This window comes from Bombus pascuorum, chromosome 11, assembly GCF_905332965.1.
Source record: "Bombus pascuorum chromosome 11, iyBomPasc1.1, whole genome shotgun sequence".
Classification (NCBI taxonomy): domain Eukaryota; kingdom Metazoa; phylum Arthropoda; class Insecta; order Hymenoptera; family Apidae; genus Bombus; species Bombus pascuorum.
Window position 1 is genome coordinate 1,423,694 of NC_083498.1, and position 20,144 is coordinate 1,443,837.

Genomic DNA, 20,144 nt, shown 5'->3' on the forward strand with positions numbered 1-20,144 from the left:
GCTAGCGAGAGGATCTGGATCGGCTTACATAGTACCACATATTTTGTAATTTACTATTCACAATATATACAGGGTGCGCCGTTAGAATTCGGACAGAATTCAATTTGTAGTTCCCACCATATTAGAATTCAGATGTTTGTGCTGATTGACTCTGAAGTTAGTTAAATATGTCAATAAGTCTTCTATAACCTCAAAATGACAGAACTCGTTAAGCAAAACCCGGAATACGATAGAAGAGCGGCGATTATAGAAAGTCTTCGCGCCGGGTGGATGCCAAAGTGAATCGGAGGAACGACCGTTGGCTGGCCCACAATCTCGAAGATGTTCCTGTTGTGGGCAAAACCAAATTTCCAGCAAGTGTTCACGTTTTGAGCGTTGTCTCAAGTGAGGGCGACGTCATGCCTCCGCACTTCTTCCAAAAAGGCGAAAGAATCACAAAGGAGGTTTATTTGGAGGTCCTGAAGACAGTAATAAAGCCGTGGATGGAAATTACGGCTTCTGGAAGGCCGTATTTATTTCAACAAGATGGCGCACCTGCTCACACAAGTCATCTTGTTCAAAATTGGCTCTCTGACAATGTGGACATGTTTTGGTCGAAAGATTTCTGGCCTCCTAACAGTCCCGACCTAAACCCATTGGACTATTACGTGTGGGGCGTTATCGAGAGACAAACTAATAAATGCAGGCACCCCAACGTCAACTCCCTACGAGCTGCTATCGAGTCAGAATTCGCGACAATTAAACGCGACCAGTTGAAGTCAGCGTGCTCGCGCTTTAGAGCAAGAATAGAGCAGGTCATAGAGGCAGAGGGTGGTTACATAGAATAAAAGTTCTCAGCAAGGACCCTTTAAATGAGATATAACAACATTTTCATGTGTTTTTGTGTATTGACTTAAATAAACAACTTTCTGCACAAAACTTCTTTTGTCCGGATTCTAACGGCGCACCCTGTATACTTTCAATACCTTGCAGTTTGCTCGCGCATTTCTTTAATTCCATCCACTGAATAACCTTAACAAAAATGAAAAGGACAAGAATGATGAAAGAAGCAGAAAAAGGGTAAAGATTGGGATACGAGGCTCATATTTGTATCAGCATTTAATGCATATATAAAGGTCTCACATATTATATATAATGTAGGTTTAATATATAAGATTTACCGCATGGTAGTTGATTTAAAATAACGATAAAGAAATTGAGCGAAATAACGTCAATGTGCTAACGTCGTGTTTTATACCACTGATAAATTTAATTGTTATATGTTAAATAATTAATGCGTAAAACAGTAAGTTTCGGTATTGGTTTCCGCTCGCAAAGTTGAATTAGCCGATATTATTTTGGTCGATCGACAGCCACGCTTTTACCAGTAAAGACAAACAAAGGGGAACAGGAAGCGGCACGTACCGGAAATTTACAATGCCTCGGTGACTATGTCCACGACATCACAACACCTATGATCGTATCTACGACGTTGATATTTCTTACGGCGTGTGTGCCAATCGCCGAATGGATGTAGAGAATTAACCCGATTCGATCAGCTTCGACAACGTGTTTCCTGGCCTTTCGCGAGACGCTCTGTGACGTCATAGTGGCCATTCATCGAATATATGTGCGTAATCCTCGGTAAGGCCAGTATCAACGATTATCTTACGAAAGTTACAGAACGCGATTCAGCAGAGGAACGTTATTACGTAAACGTTACCATTCATGATGAAAATGGAGTTTCAGCAACTCTGCGTATCAAAGGACACATCGGTAACAATTCACTTTCGAATAACGCGTTACAGTGAGTCTGTACTAGTCTGCTAAACTGTAGGAAGAACTAGTCGCGTCCGATTTCAGCGGATCGTGGAAAATTGAATGGCTAAAACTCAGTTTTCTTACTTTCTAATGACTCTGGCATCTCCACTTGGGGAATACCATTGCACTCGGAATACGTAAATACGTAAAACGTTGAGGTAACATCTCTCTTGGGTTTCGTCCTCGTGCGAATTCCAAAATCAGGAGGTTGCTCGGTTAAACTGAAAGATTTAAGTCGAGAACAAAGGATCTCTTATAGGGGAGGAGAGTGCCGCCGGCATGGATTTCGATTACGAGATAGACAGGATTTATATCGGCCAGATAGTCCACGAATGGGCGAGGAACTTTCGAGCATTATTCCCGGACCATTACATCTACAGGCTCACTATTATAACATTAAAGGAAGGAACATTTCACACCAAAACCTCGCGAGTATAACCAAGAAACCAAAATGGAACGAATGACCGTTGACTGACTTACGATCGCCAACTTGTAGGCTACAAAGTGCGTAAACGTAGCGTAGTTGAACAAACGATCTTTAAACTTACGATCCGTTAAACGTGCAAAATTTGTTACGTTTTAAAACATTTCCATGGCAAACGATTTTCTTATCCTCGTTATCCTCGCCGTTATCACCGAGAAAATCACGTTCCAAATAAACGTCTCTAAACAGAAGGAAATTACAAATCCCAAATCCTTCTGATAATTGCGATACGAGTTGCTCAATGGTAGTCGCTAAGATTCATTAGCTAAGTAATCTCAATTTTTGTCTTGACCTCCCAATCAAAAATTTGGAATATCGGTGGACGATCGTTGAAGCCTTTACCCATCGCTCTATATCGAAAGCCAAACGCACGACTATTCAAATCAAATGCACTTTCGTCAGCGGAAAAACGAGTTATTAAACCTACAGCTATTTCTTGAAGGGCATACAATACCATCGTGCAGTGCGATATAATCATCGCGAATGAAAATACCCGTTCGTCGTATGTAGTTTTATTCGCATCGACGAACGAATTTACCTATCGTGATATCTCCGATATGAATATGTGTAAACCATGAGCGAATAGGGCGACGAAAGGCGAAAACTATCGGCTGATTCATTTCTCACACGGTTGTGTTCTCGCTTTGCGACGCAAATATATACAAGTATGCGTGCAATTAGATCGACAACATCTAGCGAGAGTAATCGTAGAAAGAAACGTCCATCCGCACGCGTGGTTAGGTACCTATACGCGGTCTTTCCACGCAAAGTACATCGGGTATTCAGTCACGAAGGACAAAATCACTTCTCACCGATATCGTCGATCTTTTGTCTCAATTTTTGGTTCAAAATTTTCATTCGTACACGAAGAGACTATATATATAGTATATATATATAGTATATATACTATACATATACTATACTATATATATAGTAGTATATATACTATAGTATATTTCATCATTACAAATCCCAAATCCTTTTGATAATTGCGATACGAGTTGCTCAATGGTAGTCGCTAAGATTCATTAGCTAAGTAATCTAAATTTTTGTCTTGACCTCCCAATCAAAAATTTGGAATATATATATACTATAGTATATATACTACTACATTAGTATAGTATACTATACTATAGTATAATAGTATAAGTATAGTATAATATAATATAGTATACTATAGTATATATACTACTATATTAGTAGTATATAGTAGTAGTATAGTATAGTAGTAGTAGTATATATAGTAGTATATATAGTAGTATATACTATAGTATATAGTATAGTATATATACTACTATATAGTATATATACTACTATATAGTATATATATAGTATATATAGTATATATATAGTATATATATAGTATATATAGTATATAGTATATATATGTAGTATATATATATAGTCTCTTCGTGTACGAATGAAAATTTTATATAGCTTCCAACGAAATACGTTGTTTCTCCTATTTATAAAATTCTTGCTCGCATTAGGAAACTTTTCGGTAAATACTCCCGTTCTATAGTGAGAATTTTAAGATGTGTATTGCCCACCACGTTATTTATGCCAATATGGATAGTCCAAACTTTCTTCTACTCTTTACTATTTTAAAGACTTTGCGCAGCAGCAGATAATATTGCGACTAATCGCGGGTCTAGTTTGAGTTATAGCCAAACGAGGAAACTTTTCCTCACGCTATACAACTCTTATCCGAAAACGGACTGCAAAACGGTGAAACTTAAATCGGCGAATATCTAGAGTAAACGTAATGCATCTAACAAGAGAAACACGATTTTCTGAAAAACAACTCGAAAAACTACCTTTCAGACTTTCTTCCCACGCCCGGCTCGACTGACCTTTCACTTACAACTTCCCCCTGAAAAAACGGAACTCCGCGACTGCGTGTTTTCCTGGAAACTTGCAGCGCCGGCTCCACCAGCAGACGGTAAATCAGATGTTGATTAACGAGCCACCGATAACTTGGCCACCGTCGAACCTGCCCTAATCAAAAATCTGGGCGGTCTCCAAAAGCTTTCCAATCGCCTTTTCCCTTGCGAACTTCTCCCTTAGACGGTCGTGACCCATCGAAGTAAAATAACACCATCTTTACGAATCGGAAACGCAACTCGCGAAGTTCTTTTCCAGGTCGACTTTTTGCATGGTGCTTCGCGTCAGATCGGACGGGGCAAAGAAACGCCGCGTCAAAGTGCGTGACAACGAGCGCCGTTTTTCTTTTCCCACGATCGAATTAGAAGTATTCTCTTGTATGCGATGCAAAAAGCTGAAAATCTCGAAGAGACCATACGACCCGGCACGGTGGTGAGCTATCGTACGCGTTTGCATATCCTTGGGTAAACCCTGTAGCTCCTTGAGCCAGGCCGAATAGCTCGGTTGTGCCAGGAATGCCGAGTTGAAAGTTTCAGGACGACCACCTATATTCCCGAACACGGAATACCTTAGAGATAAGATCCCCTTGATTCGGGAATTCTGAATTCTCTAGGATCCTTCTATATCCCTGCCCAGAAATTCCTCCTAAAGTTCATCTCCCTAAACATTCTGGACAAAGACGATCGCTTTGGTCTCCTTGATTTGCTGTACTAATTATACATTTTCAAATTTATTGCATTTTCGAACGATATTATACTATTTTAATGGTATAAGTTAGTCCACCGTTATTTTGCATAAAACTCCGTTTGGCGTTTATTAAATATTTTAAGAAATTTAGCATAGGTATTTCCATTTTTGAAATCATATGAAAACACGTGGCAGCAAGAAAAGAAATTAGAACTTGGCTGATCTTGATGTAACTAAGCGAATGACTAAACAAACGGCTAAACTCAAATTATCGAATTTTCAGCCATGTACCCGGCTATGTACCGAAGAAAATCACAGAAACTAGATTTGTATGGGGAACTTTGTTGCACAGTCTATTATGTATGGGTTACGCTATCTAACACCCCTGACTATAAGAACATCTGTTTGGTTCCGACATGTGGCTGTATGAGCGTATGATAATGCTTGCGCGAAGGGTGAGTGACAGTACCCACTTAGGAGAAAGAGCTCAGAGAGAATTAATCGCAAACCATCTGTTTGAAAAGTTGAAAACAAATCTACGAATTACGATCGCAGATGCGTGCCAAAAGACTGTCAAACTGCTAGTTTCATTTTTATTGTTACTTCATCGTTAGTTTCTTACGGATACGACAATTCTAAATTTAAATTTATATTTTCTTTGGCTTCAAATAAAAATACGTTTACATCATGACTCCACAAATTAAAAAAAATACCGAAACAGCGATATGCAAAGTTGCTAAAAACGTTCTATATAATCTTGATCTTTTCTTTCCATTTTAGTCATATAGAAGCTAATATTAATACCTAAAAGCTTGGTATGCAGGAAGTAGAGACTACGCGAAAGAACATTTCGATAACAAAGAAACATTTTCTTCTCATCTTCTACGATCTAGAGTCCATAAATTTGTTTTTAGAAAGAAACCTATTTTTGTACTAAATATTTGAACTGTTTTGTATTCTACATATTATATTTATATAGAATATATTTATAGGGTATTTTAATGTATTTACGTAATTCTCCTTTGGATAATATCGAATGAGAAATAAAGATTTAAAGTCAAACGTACGAAAGACGCAAAAGTTCGAGTTTCACAAAGGGATGCGGTATTGCTATTGGACTTTCATTCTTTCACATATGTATGTATGTCCTGGACGATGACGCGGCAGCGCGCGGTCCGCAAAGAACAAGTCCAACGAGGTAAAAGTGATGCAACACAACTGGATAACAACTGTTTCGTCACGTTTCCGTCGCGAATCCGCCCGCTGTTGAGAGAGCAGTGTTCACGGCCGTGTCTATCTCATCTAGAACCCGCACGAAAGCATTGACCTTACTGAAACCGGCTTCCGCAGGATATTTTTCAACGCTATTTTCGCATTTCAATTTCAATTACGAAGTTGTTGATGATCGGAAAACTGGAAAAGAATTCTATCTACGTTGCGCGCAGCAGTAAAATAATCCAAACAAAAAGATCCTTTTTGAGAATGAAAGAATTTCCGAAATACTAGCGATTTCGCACGCAACGAACGAAACAGAGCCATTAAAAAATAACAATAACATGGCAAACAATTTTCTTTCTTTCCTCCTCTCTTTCGTTAAAAAAGACACAAATATCTACAACCATATTTTGAAAATATGTAAAAACACTACATATACATACATGTATGTATATACGGGACTTACACGATATTAAAAATATCATGATATAAAACGCGCAAGCAAAACTGATATATGTATATACCATGACAAGGTAATAATCTTGAATTTGCTATGAACAAGACAACCACGGCTTAATACCGAGTTAATTACGTTAGAAATCAGAAGCCGAACCTGACTAACTAACTGAATTCGCTATCGAACTTGTGCAGTAAGCTTGCTTTACGGACAACCGCAGTACGAATATCGAATCCATCTCTCAGTATCTACTCACTGAAACCAGCAACTTCCCTATAAACAAATCGAATTATTAAACGGAAAGAGTTGGCATATATTAATTTCTTAATTGTAGATTACACACGTAATTCGATGAAGTGCATTTTTGGCATTGGGCACGAAAAATGCACGTTGAAATAACTTGAAGTAAAGTTACTAATTGTAAGATAAAATAAAATTTTATTAGACGTAAAAGCATTGCTCGTGCGCATGTGATTTATAAATCACTTAAATAAAATAAGTATACGATCTAGCCGAAGGGACGATCTATCATCGTCCAAGTTGTATTCGATAGCGTACGTAGCAACGAAGCTGCACGAAAGGTTACTACGTTTTTAGACCGTCCTGAAACTAAAAAGTCTTGTCTTAGGTGGAACAACTGCAGGAAAAATGTTACGTGAAATTTCCAACGTGAAACATTTATGTTACTCAATTCTCGATCGTGCATTTTCCAAAGGCCAACGCAATTTCTCGAATGAAATATACGAAGATGGCAGCAACGTGCCGCGCTTAAAGATTTCCCAAAGTTGCTACGGCCTTCTACGGGCATCGTAAGAGAGTTTTACCGAAGAATTGAAAACTTGGGAAAAGAAAAATCGATCCTTTGTCCTTGAGATATGGCCCCGAAGCCAACAAAACGATTTACCTATCACGGTTAACTGCGTCTTTATATTCTAGATGCATTGCGCGAACCGATGCCTCCTTTTGCTCACATCCCCTTCTTTCCTTGGCAATCGGGATTGCCAGAAAAATATTCCATGATAACGATAACTCATTTCCCTTTGCCGTCGGACGCTAACGGATGGATATTTTTTCAACGTTTTATCATACGTCAAACTAATAAATATTAGTTACCCATTTTATCGGCAGCTGCTAATATCCTCGTCGCCATTCAACATGTTCGACTTACTACATGTAACGTGTAACTGTGCATGTAAATTATGCTTTTTACACGTTATAAAGATCAAAGTCATATCAAATTTGACGCAAAATCGTTAAACATTTTAATGATAACGGTTTAAAATCAGAGAAACTGCCGCTATAAAGACCAGATTGTTTCAAAATTGCGATTCTCTAATATAATAATCTCTAATAGCTCCGCTCTTTTTTTCTGCTTGACTTTTAGTTTCAGATAGATAACGTAGTGGCGCACTCGCGAGTATATAACTAGTATCACCATCGCATACGTGAGCTAGTGGTCCTTAATTGGAACTTCCGGCAGGGGTAATTTTACGATTTACACTCTGGAGGAGAGTGTCTCTCTTTATCAAACACAGAAATTCTTCGTAGATGTAGGTCGAAAAATCTACGAATGAATATTCGCGATAAATAAATGATTTTCAAATGCACGATATATACATATATATGAATATGTACACACATACGCGCGCGCGAGCGCAAGCGCGTATTTAATTATACGTATGTGTTAAATCAAATTGGAACATTAAAAAGATAAACTATATTTGTCACAGTCTACGAGTCTGCGATATAAATATTCGAAGAAACGTTATCTATGATTTCAACGAATTCATTGTGAGTCAGGAAAACCCGCTTAGTGTGTCTTTCCGTTCTTGGAAATAGAACGGAAATCCGTGTTTCAAGTATGAAAAAAATTCTTTGTCAAAGATTAAAGCGCATAACGAGCTCAACTTTTGTATTTTATAACCGTAGAGTGTAGAATGTTGCATCTCGGCAAACACCGAATATAATTTTGGTATATAAAAACCGACAAAATCCTATATTGACACGAAGAAGCGGTATATGTATGGAATACGGTTTCGCATGGTCGACAATTTCACTTTAATGCAGAAAAAAAAGAAGAGAAAAAGTATAGGCGTTCTCAAAAAAACAGGCATCGCACTTGGTTTTTCCTTTGAAAGAATCCGAGAGAAATGTGCGAGACACGCTCTTCGTGAAAGGATGATTCATGAGACGTGGAGACGGACGAGACACACACGCATACTGGACACGGATGCGGATCCGCACATATATTGTGCATGTATATGGGCATAGATAGGCGCGTATGCATATGTCATCGGGCCAATAGCACACTTCACAGGCTAGACACTAAGTAACGTAAGAAGGTGCATTTTGCACGAAATACCGATCTATCGATGCGCGATTAACAATTTTAACTAATTTCTATCGTTATGATTCAACGTATGTCAAGGAGCATGAAGCAAATCAAATTTATATACGCTTACCGCTTTCGATATAAGGAACCAGCAACAGAAACAGGAGAAAAAGAACATATCCACACGTATCACTGATCATCGTAACCATATTCTCTCCCACGATGAGAAGTCGTTGGCTAGATATTGGCACCACCTCGCGAATATGCGCAAACAACAATAAACAAAACAACAACGCGACGACGCGAGGAAGTAGCGAGTGGTAATCGGCAACAGTTCCAACAAGACGATACAGGGAACGCGACGTAGCGACAACCGACAAAACGTTGCCTTGTACACTCGATGCACCGTGATCAAAGACCAACCAATATTTCCAGTGTATTCAGCACTCAGCCTGCATAGCAACTAGATCAGGCACACAGCAGCACACATCCGATGGTGTTTTCACTGACGTTACGTTACGTTAGGAACGCGTACTGTTGTTGGCGCGCGCGATTTTACGGAGCAACCTAATCACACGCGTCGTTCGGGAACCGAGAGAAAATGACGGACGGCCACGGCACACAGGACACACGGCACGTCTCGGTTCAGAGCTGACCAACTTACGCCATCGTTTTCCACCGATATTATCACTTGCACGCGGACAGTCCTTACCATCGACGATCCGCCCCTCGTAACCTTTTTTCCGTTGCACGATATTCGACTTTCTCGTTTCCTCTATATTTCTTCACTATTTACTTTTCTGCCATTCGTTTGGCCTCGCTGTCTCACAATCGTTGTAACAGCTGACCGCTCTTTATCTCACACTCTTTTACCAGATGATTTGAGATTTAGCTGACGCATCGCATCAGCAACAAAACACACACACGACATCGGCTAGTCGCCACCGTTGCCACTGACAGTCCTACCACCGCTGCGACTTTGATTCCCCTGTCTCGTTTATCATGTACCGTTAGTTCGCCGCTCCATGGTTAGAGGGCAACAGTTATCGCTTCGTTCCATACGTGCTATCCTAAACGCATGACGTCATTCGTGCTCACGATCACAACCAGTAACGTTAAACGTTCAGCCTGGTCCAGCTTAATCGTTTCTTACATAATTCTTTATTGCATGTAAACATGCGTCTAACATCGAAATAAATATTGCAGTACATATCATATTAAATAATAGTACAGGCATTTTTACACAAATTTTATCGTCAATTTTAATTTCAATTTCATCGATGTTCTTTGACAGCTGTTAAAAATACATCATATTGAAGGAGAATGAGCATAAACAGATACAAAACACAAATTATCATATTGCTTTATAAAATAGTAATTGATAATTTATCTGTAAACTAGTGGAAATATTTTCAAAGATAAAAATACTCTGATAAAAATACGCGTACTAAGCTTATGCGGAGATAGAAACTTTTACATTTATGTGGTTGGGCGCCCTTCGAGTTCTCATATAACCGGGAGTTTTAAAATCCCAATATGGACCAAATTTTAACATCACCTATCACAACATGATTCATTGTTCATTTGCACAAAATTTCGGTAAATAATTTTGTTATTAATAATACTTGTATATATTATAATAGATACAAACGTAACTATACAAATAAAAAACTAACCTTTCATCGGTGATAAAATTATCTTTGCGAAAGTTATACACAATAAAAAATATACAAATTTTTATATAGAAGGAAATGCGATCTTTTCTTGACAGTAGATGCATCCATTATCGATTAATTGTAACTTAATCGTTGATCCATAATACCAGTATAGTATAGCACTCTGTCTTGTTCAATAACAACGATGTCAGAGACTCAATTTGCAAATATAAATCAATATCCCAAATATAATAGACGGAATAACGAAGAAAGAAACGGTTTTAAACCTACACGGACCGTTGCGCGAAATTCATCGGAATACAGTTCAAGTAAATTTATTGCATAAAACATAATTCTGTTTTATTAGATTATTAATTTCGTCCCGTAATAGCGCAACCAGTATCGGAAAGAGGTTCGAATTCTCGGAAAATTCGAGGAAAAGAAAGAAGGGGAGAAAGGGGAAGTGAGAACGTCCAAACTGCAAATTCTACGGCTAACAAAAGGCCTGATAATGTAGCTAAGAGGATTTACCAATGGTGTACCCAATGTTGCAGAAAGAAAAAAGCTAAGATAGTGAGAGCGCGCAAGTCCAAGTCAAATTTCTTTAAACGTTTGAAAGAAAAATGTAAGAAGCGTAAGATAAAAAAGAAAAAGACTACTTTTAGCGAAGAACGTAGTGTTTCACCGATACAATACGAAGAACGTCGCGTTGCTCCGGTACAATACGAAGAACGTCGCGTTTCTCCGGTACAACACGAGGACGTAGTTAGGGAAACCTCGAGAGAAGAGAAGGATGAAAGATTCGATGAATCGAAAGGTGCAAGGGAAATCAGGAAGAGGAAGAAGAAGAAAAAGAAAGATGTTTCTGAACCACCTGTGCGTATGTTTGAAACGGATCAGGAAGAGAAAGTAATCAAGGATCATGCTTCTGAGTTGGGGATAGATTTCACCAAAAGCTGTTGTTATCTATGCGCTCAAAACACAATGGCGATCGCGGCAGCAATGTCTAAGATAGGAAAGTTCCATATGTCCATACAAGCTACTACCAAAGAAACATTAACCTCTGACAAGAGTTGTAGCCCAACTATGCATGTTAGAACCGTACAGTCATCTGTTAAGGTAAAAATGCGCGATATGGGTACTCTGCACCCTGATAAAAAAAAGAGCAGAAGGTCAAGGCCGAAGTTAAAGCTTAATAAAAAGCTTAATATTCTTCCAAGATTGAAATTTCCCGCGTATCCAAAAGTACGAACCGTTGCTTGCGGAACGGATAAATCGATGAAACATAATAATATACCTCAATGTAGAACAAAGCGTGGGGCCAACTGCGTAACCGACGCTAAAATGATAAAAAATCGATGACAAACGAAAAAACGTTTTATTTGATAAAAAGGTATTCAGTTTCACACGTCCGTACGGGTGAAGATTTGAAACTTCGCCTGTTGACGAAGATTCTTATAAAGCACCTAAGCTCGTCTCGGAAAGTCAATCCAAATAACGTTCAGAAAAGTCCTTTCTTCGTTTGATTTAAGGAAGACCTATGTTCGTTCCTACGCACATAGTATTAGGTATCTTACCTAATACTATTTATAACTTAAACACAGTCGTGTATAATTCTCCTTTCTTGCATATTTTGTATAATACTATATAAATAAATTAGTTTGATTCTCGGGAAATGTTTTTATTCTGGATAGCTTAATCTTCATGCTTTCCTTCGTCGTTTAACTTTCTTCCACTGAGCATTCGACAGATACATCACACTCCGAGACAAGCAAAGATTCTTTTTATGTTTTATTTATTGTAGTTGTAATTTATGTACACAAAATTTTTACCTCATGCATTTTTGGTAACATAAATTTGTATTTTACAGCTGTCTAACAATTAAAACTATTAGGAAGAAAATATATATGCGCTAGACGTGCAGCATGTCTTCAGTCGTCAGTATGAAATCATCGTAAGTATATACGTTGTATCGAGAAATCGAGTCTTAATCGCACCATAGACGAGGTACATTGCACTTGATTCGCCGCTCGTGTCCCGTGTCGGCTAAGTAGTTCGAATCGATATTCGTTCAAACAGCATCCGGCGATGATGCCACGGATCGTGAGGGTATCGCCATCGCGTTAATATTGGCGTCATCTGACGCTGAAGTTCCAAACACAAGCGGCGTAGTGTAGTACGGTAATAAAGAGTACTGAGCTGGTGGGAAGTATGCTGATGGGAAAAGCCCTTGCCTTTGGGCGATCTTTAATCTGGAGGTAAGTTGTTTCTTCCACTTGGTGCGACGATTTTGAAACCATGTTTTTATTTGTACTTCTGTCAAATTTAGCGATTTCGACAGTTCCATTCGTTTGCTCACGCTTAAATACTTGTCGATCTACAAAAGAAACGTACCTATTAACTTCTCTTATGGATTGCAACTCTATCATTTCTAACGACCGAACCAATTTTACTTCTTGCTCGATAGAATCTTCATAGAAAATTATTATTCTAATTCCAATATTTTGGTCTTTATTATCATTATCACTTAAACAGTCATAAAATTCATATGGAAAATTTCACTTCAGTTATCACCTATTTAAGGGACATGTTTCGTCTAAAATAAACCCCACAGTGTTGAGATTTTATACTATTTTTATTGACATTTTAATTAATCGAAACAACGGATGCGAATATTCAAAGTGCAAACGACTTATTTTAAAATTGTGAATTTAGCCACAATTCTCGACAAGACAAATAACGTAAAAAGATATTTGACAAACTGAGGATCGTTGTGAGAGTGACATTTCGAAACTCGCGTGAATTTTTTGACGTTGGTAAACGGTTAAACGGAAAATATTTAGTATAGGAATATGTTTTCTTAGCACGTGTGTAAAAGTATAGGTCAATTGGTTTAATGTTTACACCTTACACGATGGATACTGTTTTGTACAAATTTTAGTCAACCGTGAAGTTTGCTCATAATTATTTTCTAGAATTATGAACATATCTAAGTTAAATAGAGAAAGAAAAAGTTGCCAGCTTATCTCTATTGACCTCTTTGATTATCTACCAGCTTTTTCTTTTGTAATAAGAACGTTCGCGTCACATGGATTCGTATCTGACACAGTATGGTAGTTTACTTTCTGAAACTTCGATAACTTTAACAATTTGTTGCATTTTAATTGCGATATCCGTAGAACAAAAAATCTGTAAATTTGTTCGTTGCTTATGGTAAGTGAAAACGAAAAAATGTTCTGTAAATGATAACAACTTGCACAAAATTAGTACTCTGTAGCTTTCTCTGTCGAAAATTTCTTTTTCATAATGATGAAATTAATAAAGTGATTGTTGCACGTGTGCAATAAAACAACAAAAGTAAAATTATTTATGCAGTTGTTAAATATTTTAATTGAAAAATATACTTTTATTATACCTTAAATTCCGCTTCAAGTCTTTCCAATTGTTTCGCACTGTATGCTTGACGTGGTTTTCTGTCGATCCCAGGTTTTCTGGATCGTCTTCCACTCGGTTTGGGCGCTAAAACATTTTATATTTCACAGTATTTAAAGGATAGGAATATCTTCCTGTAATTGTAAGCATGAGAATTTCAGTGAAATTAAGTATTAAATTGACTATGCACGTCGAAAAAGATGACAGTTGACATTCTGGAAGATTTATAGTCGTGATAATAAAAATTTAACATTATAATCATGTCTCTTAATTGTTTCACTAACTTCGCCAGCTTGTACTCAATTACCACTTTCTTCGATTCGGCCTGCTCATTGGACCACGACTAGAGTTACCAAGCGTGTCTAAAACATGTGGGATTGTTTGAGGAACGTGTGACATCTTACTGTCAATACGAGGCAGAATGTGGCAAAGAGCTGGACAAACAGTTTATACCGAGGAACGTTTGGATGCGATTATCATTATAGTGCAAAGAAGTTCCACATATTTCCGTTCAAGGGGTTATATGAGGTATTATACCGTTGTTAGTCACATTTAGATAATATGACACTGCGGTATATCTGACATAAAAAATACACAAAGAGAACGTATTAATTATAATTGTACAATTTTCACGCTAACAACTTCATTGTTGCTTCAAATATGTATGCTAATAAAATATGTATGTTGCTACAAATAGGTTTAACGGCGATTAAATTTTACAAATTTATGTTTACAAATATTAAAAATATAATACCATGACGGTATAATCTTAATAATGAATGATTGCTTAATTAAATATACACGTTGATGTTATATTCGAATGTACGTTAGAATGTATATTTTTCGTTTATGCTCTTCAATTAAATTGGATAAACCATAAATATTACTTACTTTATTATTTAGAAGGATTCGATTGCATGTGATAATATAATGAAATCGAAAGCCATCCAACTTTATAATGGGTAGCTGTTACGATGTCAATGGAGAAATCGTAACGGTCATTTTGAAATATAATTTTTTGACATTTGCCAGTCTCGTAAAATGGTTATAATCGTTTCTGGTAAAATGGTTATCCTCGAATTCTGAAAATCGCGATGACTTCACATAGAAATAGAGACTTCTTCTTTTTCCCCTTGTTTAACGTTCAGTTAGCTACTCGGCCCTTACACTCTAAACCAACAAATAGATGTCGCGTGTTTGCACACAAGACCTTTTGTATTTTCTTGTAAATCTTTCGAGCGTATCGGAGACTGCTACAAATAGCAATGCTTTGCTTCTTAGCAATTTTCCATACATCTACGACTTCCCCTCTCGTTATGTTTAAACTATAAATAAAACACATTTTCAAGGAAACCGAACTGAACAAAAAAATACAATGAAATTACGAATAGGAAAGTAGAGAAAATGAAAAAATAATATGGTTTAGGTGAAAACAAGAAATAGGAGGCAACAAAAAGCCATCTTTATTTGTTATTTAGCATTAGTTAACATTAAGTTATATGTATATATTTCCGACTATGTCTCTTTGGAATGAAACTTTATTCAAGTTATTACGCTTGCACGAACCAATCGGCTTCCATACATCTATTCGAATTAATCGAATTGCCATAATAGACACTCGTTTCCATTAATCGGAACGAATTGTTCGTGCGAATTGATCATATTTCCTAGAAGTCCAGGAACTATTGGCCAAAAAGGGAACGTAGCGACGAAGAAAGAAAACTGACGGAGTAAAGATTTACGAGTGTACGCAGACATTTAGCACTTCTCCGGAAGGTAGTTAGAGTAACGTTGCTGATAAATGGGCTTCTAACAGCATGGCGGATAGTAGCGAAAGAAGAGGAACAACGATGGCGGATTGAAGTCTCCGACGTATATTATTCGCTTATTTTCAGAGTTATACAAAGTCGATATGAAAGCAACTTGCTTAAATATGTATTAGATCGGCAAGTAACGCAATAGACAACGACAAGTTCGTCCGCTCACGTTTGTTTGGCACAAGAGCTATGAGTCTCTTTAATTTTATATAATATATATATATGTATGTAACTGTAATCAAATAGATACACGCATGCTATTTCGAAATCTAACAACCTTTCTTTCTTTATGTGTATCTGTTTGCTCGGCACATGCAATGTTTTTATAACATTCCTCGAAAGGCATACTCTATATCCGACCAGGTGGAGGTACAACACCAGGTGGAGGTACAACATGGCCCTCCCCCAAAAAGACACTAAAGACAAACACAGAAAAAACACAAAAAAATATTGGTGGATTCCAAACCCATAAGAAAATATAAGTGAAAACTACCAATTCAACAAAAAACCATTCCTACCACCGTGTAACCTAGATGTAAGTACTGTAAATATGTAAATACTGTAATCATTGTAAATAATATAATTTAACAACCCCCTCCCCTTCCCTCTCATCCCCCCCCCAAATCCCACAACGCATAAAAGTAATACACCGAGGAGTCCTGTTTTGCGGCCAAGTTTCAGGACAAAATACAACACACACAAGAATACACAAAAATCACGCACCAATGCGACTTAAACCCAAAAAAACAAAAAAATAAACGCAAAAACCGAAAATCCACGACACATATTAGACCATGGCTACGTCGTACCGACGCGTATCGGTACTTTTGCCTAAACACACTATACTCAAATTCATTGTTTATTGTGAATCTCAAAAATGTACAAAAAATCAAATATTGGCTAAATAAACTATTTAAAAAAAAAAAAAAAAAAAACTCTATATCCGAATATCAGTACGTTAGACGAGAAGAAGGTTAAACAATTTAATATACAAAAGTAAGAAAAGCTCGATACTCGAACAACGAAATATTTTACACCTGGCCGGTAATACAGCAAAATTAAGGGGATACAACACCCTAGCTGTTAATGTGACGTTCGCGTGTCGGAAAGCTGTTACTATAGACGCCTCGAGTAATCTCCAATATTCCCTTTGAGCCGAGAAAGAACGCACCGATTTCGCTTTTCTCGGCATTGTTCGCGAAAATGGAATTACGCCGATAAGTTATTACGAACAGGTAATTAGAATCTTTTGTCATAATAAAAAGGAATTGCTCGCAAACGTTTTATGCCTCGATAGAAAATTTGTTAAGTTGTAGTTTTCAGATATCGTGGTGGAAATTCACGTCATGTTGCATAATTTGTGATTCAATTTTTAAGCTAGTCAAACATACAACAACGATTGGTACGACAGATTGACCGAACTCACCTTGTAAACCAAACAGTTGGCCAGGTTTTGATTGAGCGAACCAACTATTGTATAAAATGGATGCAGAAGCAAGGGATGTCGCTGAATACGCGGAAGGATCTGAAAGTGTGACTTCCGAATACGATAATCCTGCTGATGCGTACAATCCTGTGCTCATATCTGCAAAAACAAATAATTTATCCGGCGTATTGTGAGCTGACTTTTTGTTAGTTCTTTTCATCAGCTTTTCTTATCTTTTGTCTATATCTATTACAAAATACTTGGCTGATTCTTTGGATTTGGATTTTACGAACGGTCGTAGAATAATATAGCAATTATACAGAGACATTAATAAATATTCCAAAATTCTTTCAAATCATTAACACCAAGCCTAGACACGATAATTTTGCATAATAAATAACTAGAGTTGAACGTAAACAAGCAAGTTTATCCTCGCAGTGTAACAAAATATATTATCTGCTTTTCTAAATCTGAGAAATAAGGAAAGACCGAAATACCAGAGAACAAGGGAATAGCTGACTTTTTGTTAGTTCTTTTCATCAGTTTTTCTTATCTTTTGTCTATATCTATTACAAAATACTTGGCTGATTCTTTGGATTTGGATTTACGAACGGTCGTAGAATAATATAGCAATTATACAGAGACATTAATCAATATTCCAAAATTCTTTCGAATCATTAACACCAAGCCTAGACACGATGATTTTGCATAATAAATAACTAGAGTTGAACGTAAACAAGCAAGTTTATGCTCGCAGTGTGACAAAATATATTATCTGCTTTTCTAAATCTGACAAATAAGGAAAAATAAAGAGATACCAGAGAACAAGGGAAGGAATTAATACTTTGTTGTTATAATCGTTTTACCGGATTGCACAGCTGATACGGCCGTCGGTCTGATAAACTGATTTTCTTCCATTTTCGCCTCTCTTTCCTCTTGATCTTCTTCTCTGTCATCGGAATAATTGAAATTAGAAGGGACTTGGATATTTTTCGTCTCGCGTCTGCCAAGAATGTTGTCAATCGTAAAGGCACTAGCCGCAGCAACCGGTGACGAATTTTTTCTTTCTATTTGCTTCCTATGAATCTCTTTGTAACTTTCGCTACTCGAATCGGATGCACATTCCATTGTATCTTGATGGTTGTTTGGCGTTTTCACGAATCGTTCGCGATCATCCCTCGTTCGCTCGTAAACGTTATCGACAAAGCGAATCTCTTTTATATCTTGTTGCACAGAGGACCGTCGCAGATCATAGATTTCATCGCTCACCTTATTGTGATTTTGATAAAGCTCCATCCTCGGTAATGTCATTGGTCTTCTATTTCTAAGTTCTTAATTTCTAATTCCAGCCGACCTAAGCACGCATTTCAAATGCTCGATAGCACCAAGCTTGATTTACAAATTGCATTTCACGATTTTTTTCAAAACCATTTCACCTTCTGCACATTTTCCATGACGATCACAAAGTAGGTCCTCGTTTAAAACAGCGAGTACCAATTTCTATACACTAGTTCGTTCGTACTTTAACACAGTTTAACGTAACAACAATTCCATCGTATCGTTCGTTAAACGTCAAACGAGTTGCGATTCGATATACGTTACTTTAAAAACACGATATTTATTAAACTTATCTTCGGTTAATCCTTGCACCGCATTAAACATCTAATCGACGGCTAATCGCCCTCTCAACCTTTCGAAAGCAAGTACTTCGATATGTATGACAGGTGGCACGTGTCTGTGGTCCAGAAGAACCTCCCAGCTTCCCCACCATCAGTTCCTGAGGGAAGGTCATCTTGCGATGCTGGACTAACATCTCGCACCAGGAACCCCCACTTGTTTCTGTTACCTGATCGGAGTAGGGGTCAAAAGCTTATTCACACTGGTTTAACGTTGCTTTACTATCATATACTGCGATAAATCGATATACCTATCCTGCCGCTAAACATTTTCAGACGCTTCTTCCTTCGTGATTTACCCTTCAGCGTCTGATACGTGAGTAATATATGTTCCTCTCTAACTTACAATCTTAAGCCTCTTGAATTCTACACGTAGTAACCATAATTTTCGGCAAACGCGTGCATAAAGATTTGTCGATCTTAAATTCATCGAATTTGAAATAAATCAAAAGAAGAAGAGAAAAGACAAAATTAAAGGTAGAGTTATGCGATACCATATGACACCGTACGATATCAGTTCGTAAGTAAGTTTGCCGCAAAGAACTAAAATATAGTATGTTCAGCTAGAACTTAGATGTACGAGACAGATTATTCTTCTTTTATTTAAACGTTGAAGTTTATCTGCTGCAATATACCGCTAGCCTATGTCGATAGTTTTGAATATAAAATCCATTTTCCATTTCCATTCCATCCTGGTATCCAGATTCCATTCCCGGTGTCGCTCGTTTTACGTAAATCGTTAATTGACCGTTCGAAACGTAGATTTATCTCAAGACGGTCATCCGGCGAACGAAACACGATCAAACGTGAAATTCTATTTTACGTGATATCACTATCACGTAATTCGATGTAAGAACATTGTCATTGTCATCTCTACCTACACTATCTTAAAGATATATCCAAGATATTATACATTAGAGTTTAATAGGGTGATATGCGCAGTAGCAAACTTCATCTACCGAAAAAGAATTCATCAGGGATCAGAAAGCGAAGCTGCGATTGGCTCTTGGAGGCGCATGCTCTTCCGCAGCGTCCGCCTTCTTCGACCCCTCTATTTCAGGGCTTTATGTCAGCAAACTAATGGTTCCTTCTCTATCCCATATATGTATGTACACTCTACTCTACGGCTATGGATAAACGCTTCTGCCATAGAGAGAACGACGTGAAAAAGTACCGCAAAACACTTCTTCACGCGTTTACCAAACTTCTTACAGTGGTTCTCACCGGCAGGTTTAGATATTTTATCAATACTTTAAACAGCGCGAAAAAGAATTTTCAC

General features: G+C 37.5%; 3 protein-coding genes across 5 annotated transcripts in view; 1 reads left to right on the forward strand and 2 right to left on the reverse strand.

Annotated features, from left to right (window-relative positions):
- LOC132911682 (disintegrin and metalloproteinase domain-containing protein 10) overlaps positions 1 to 9,825 on the reverse strand; it is a 104,619-nt gene extending 94,794 nt beyond the window's left edge. For all 3 annotated transcript variants that reach the window (XM_060968464.1, XM_060968462.1, XM_060968461.1), the window contains exon 1: positions 8,990 to 9,825. In XM_060968464.1, the coding sequence (XP_060824447.1) occupies positions 8,990 to 9,068 (79 nt within the window). In that variant the 5' untranslated portion in view covers positions 9,069 to 9,825. The remainder of the gene's footprint in view (positions 1 to 8,989) is intronic.
- A 1,070-nt stretch (positions 9,826 to 10,895) lies between these two features.
- On the forward strand, positions 10,896 to 11,973 carry LOC132911713 (uncharacterized; the record flags this gene model as incomplete). The annotated part of the gene is made up of 1 exon (XM_060968574.1): positions 10,896 to 11,973. A coding segment is annotated over one exon (981 nt), but the record flags the coding sequence as incomplete, so codon positions are not given.
- Positions 11,974 to 12,292: 319 nt separating this feature from the next.
- Positions 12,293 to 18,763, reverse strand: LOC132911697 (homeobox protein ceh-19-like). Its single transcript, XM_060968544.1, has 4 exons — positions 18,056 to 18,763; positions 17,190 to 17,348; positions 13,930 to 14,033; positions 12,293 to 12,891 (listed from the first exon to the last, which is right to left on the reverse strand). Exons 1-4 carry the CDS (start codon positions 18,498 to 18,500, stop codon positions 12,586 to 12,588), a joined length of 1,014 nt encoding a protein of 337 aa, XP_060824527.1. The 5' UTR covers positions 18,501 to 18,763; the 3' UTR covers positions 12,293 to 12,585.
- Positions 18,764 to 20,144: the final 1,381 nt, after the last annotated feature.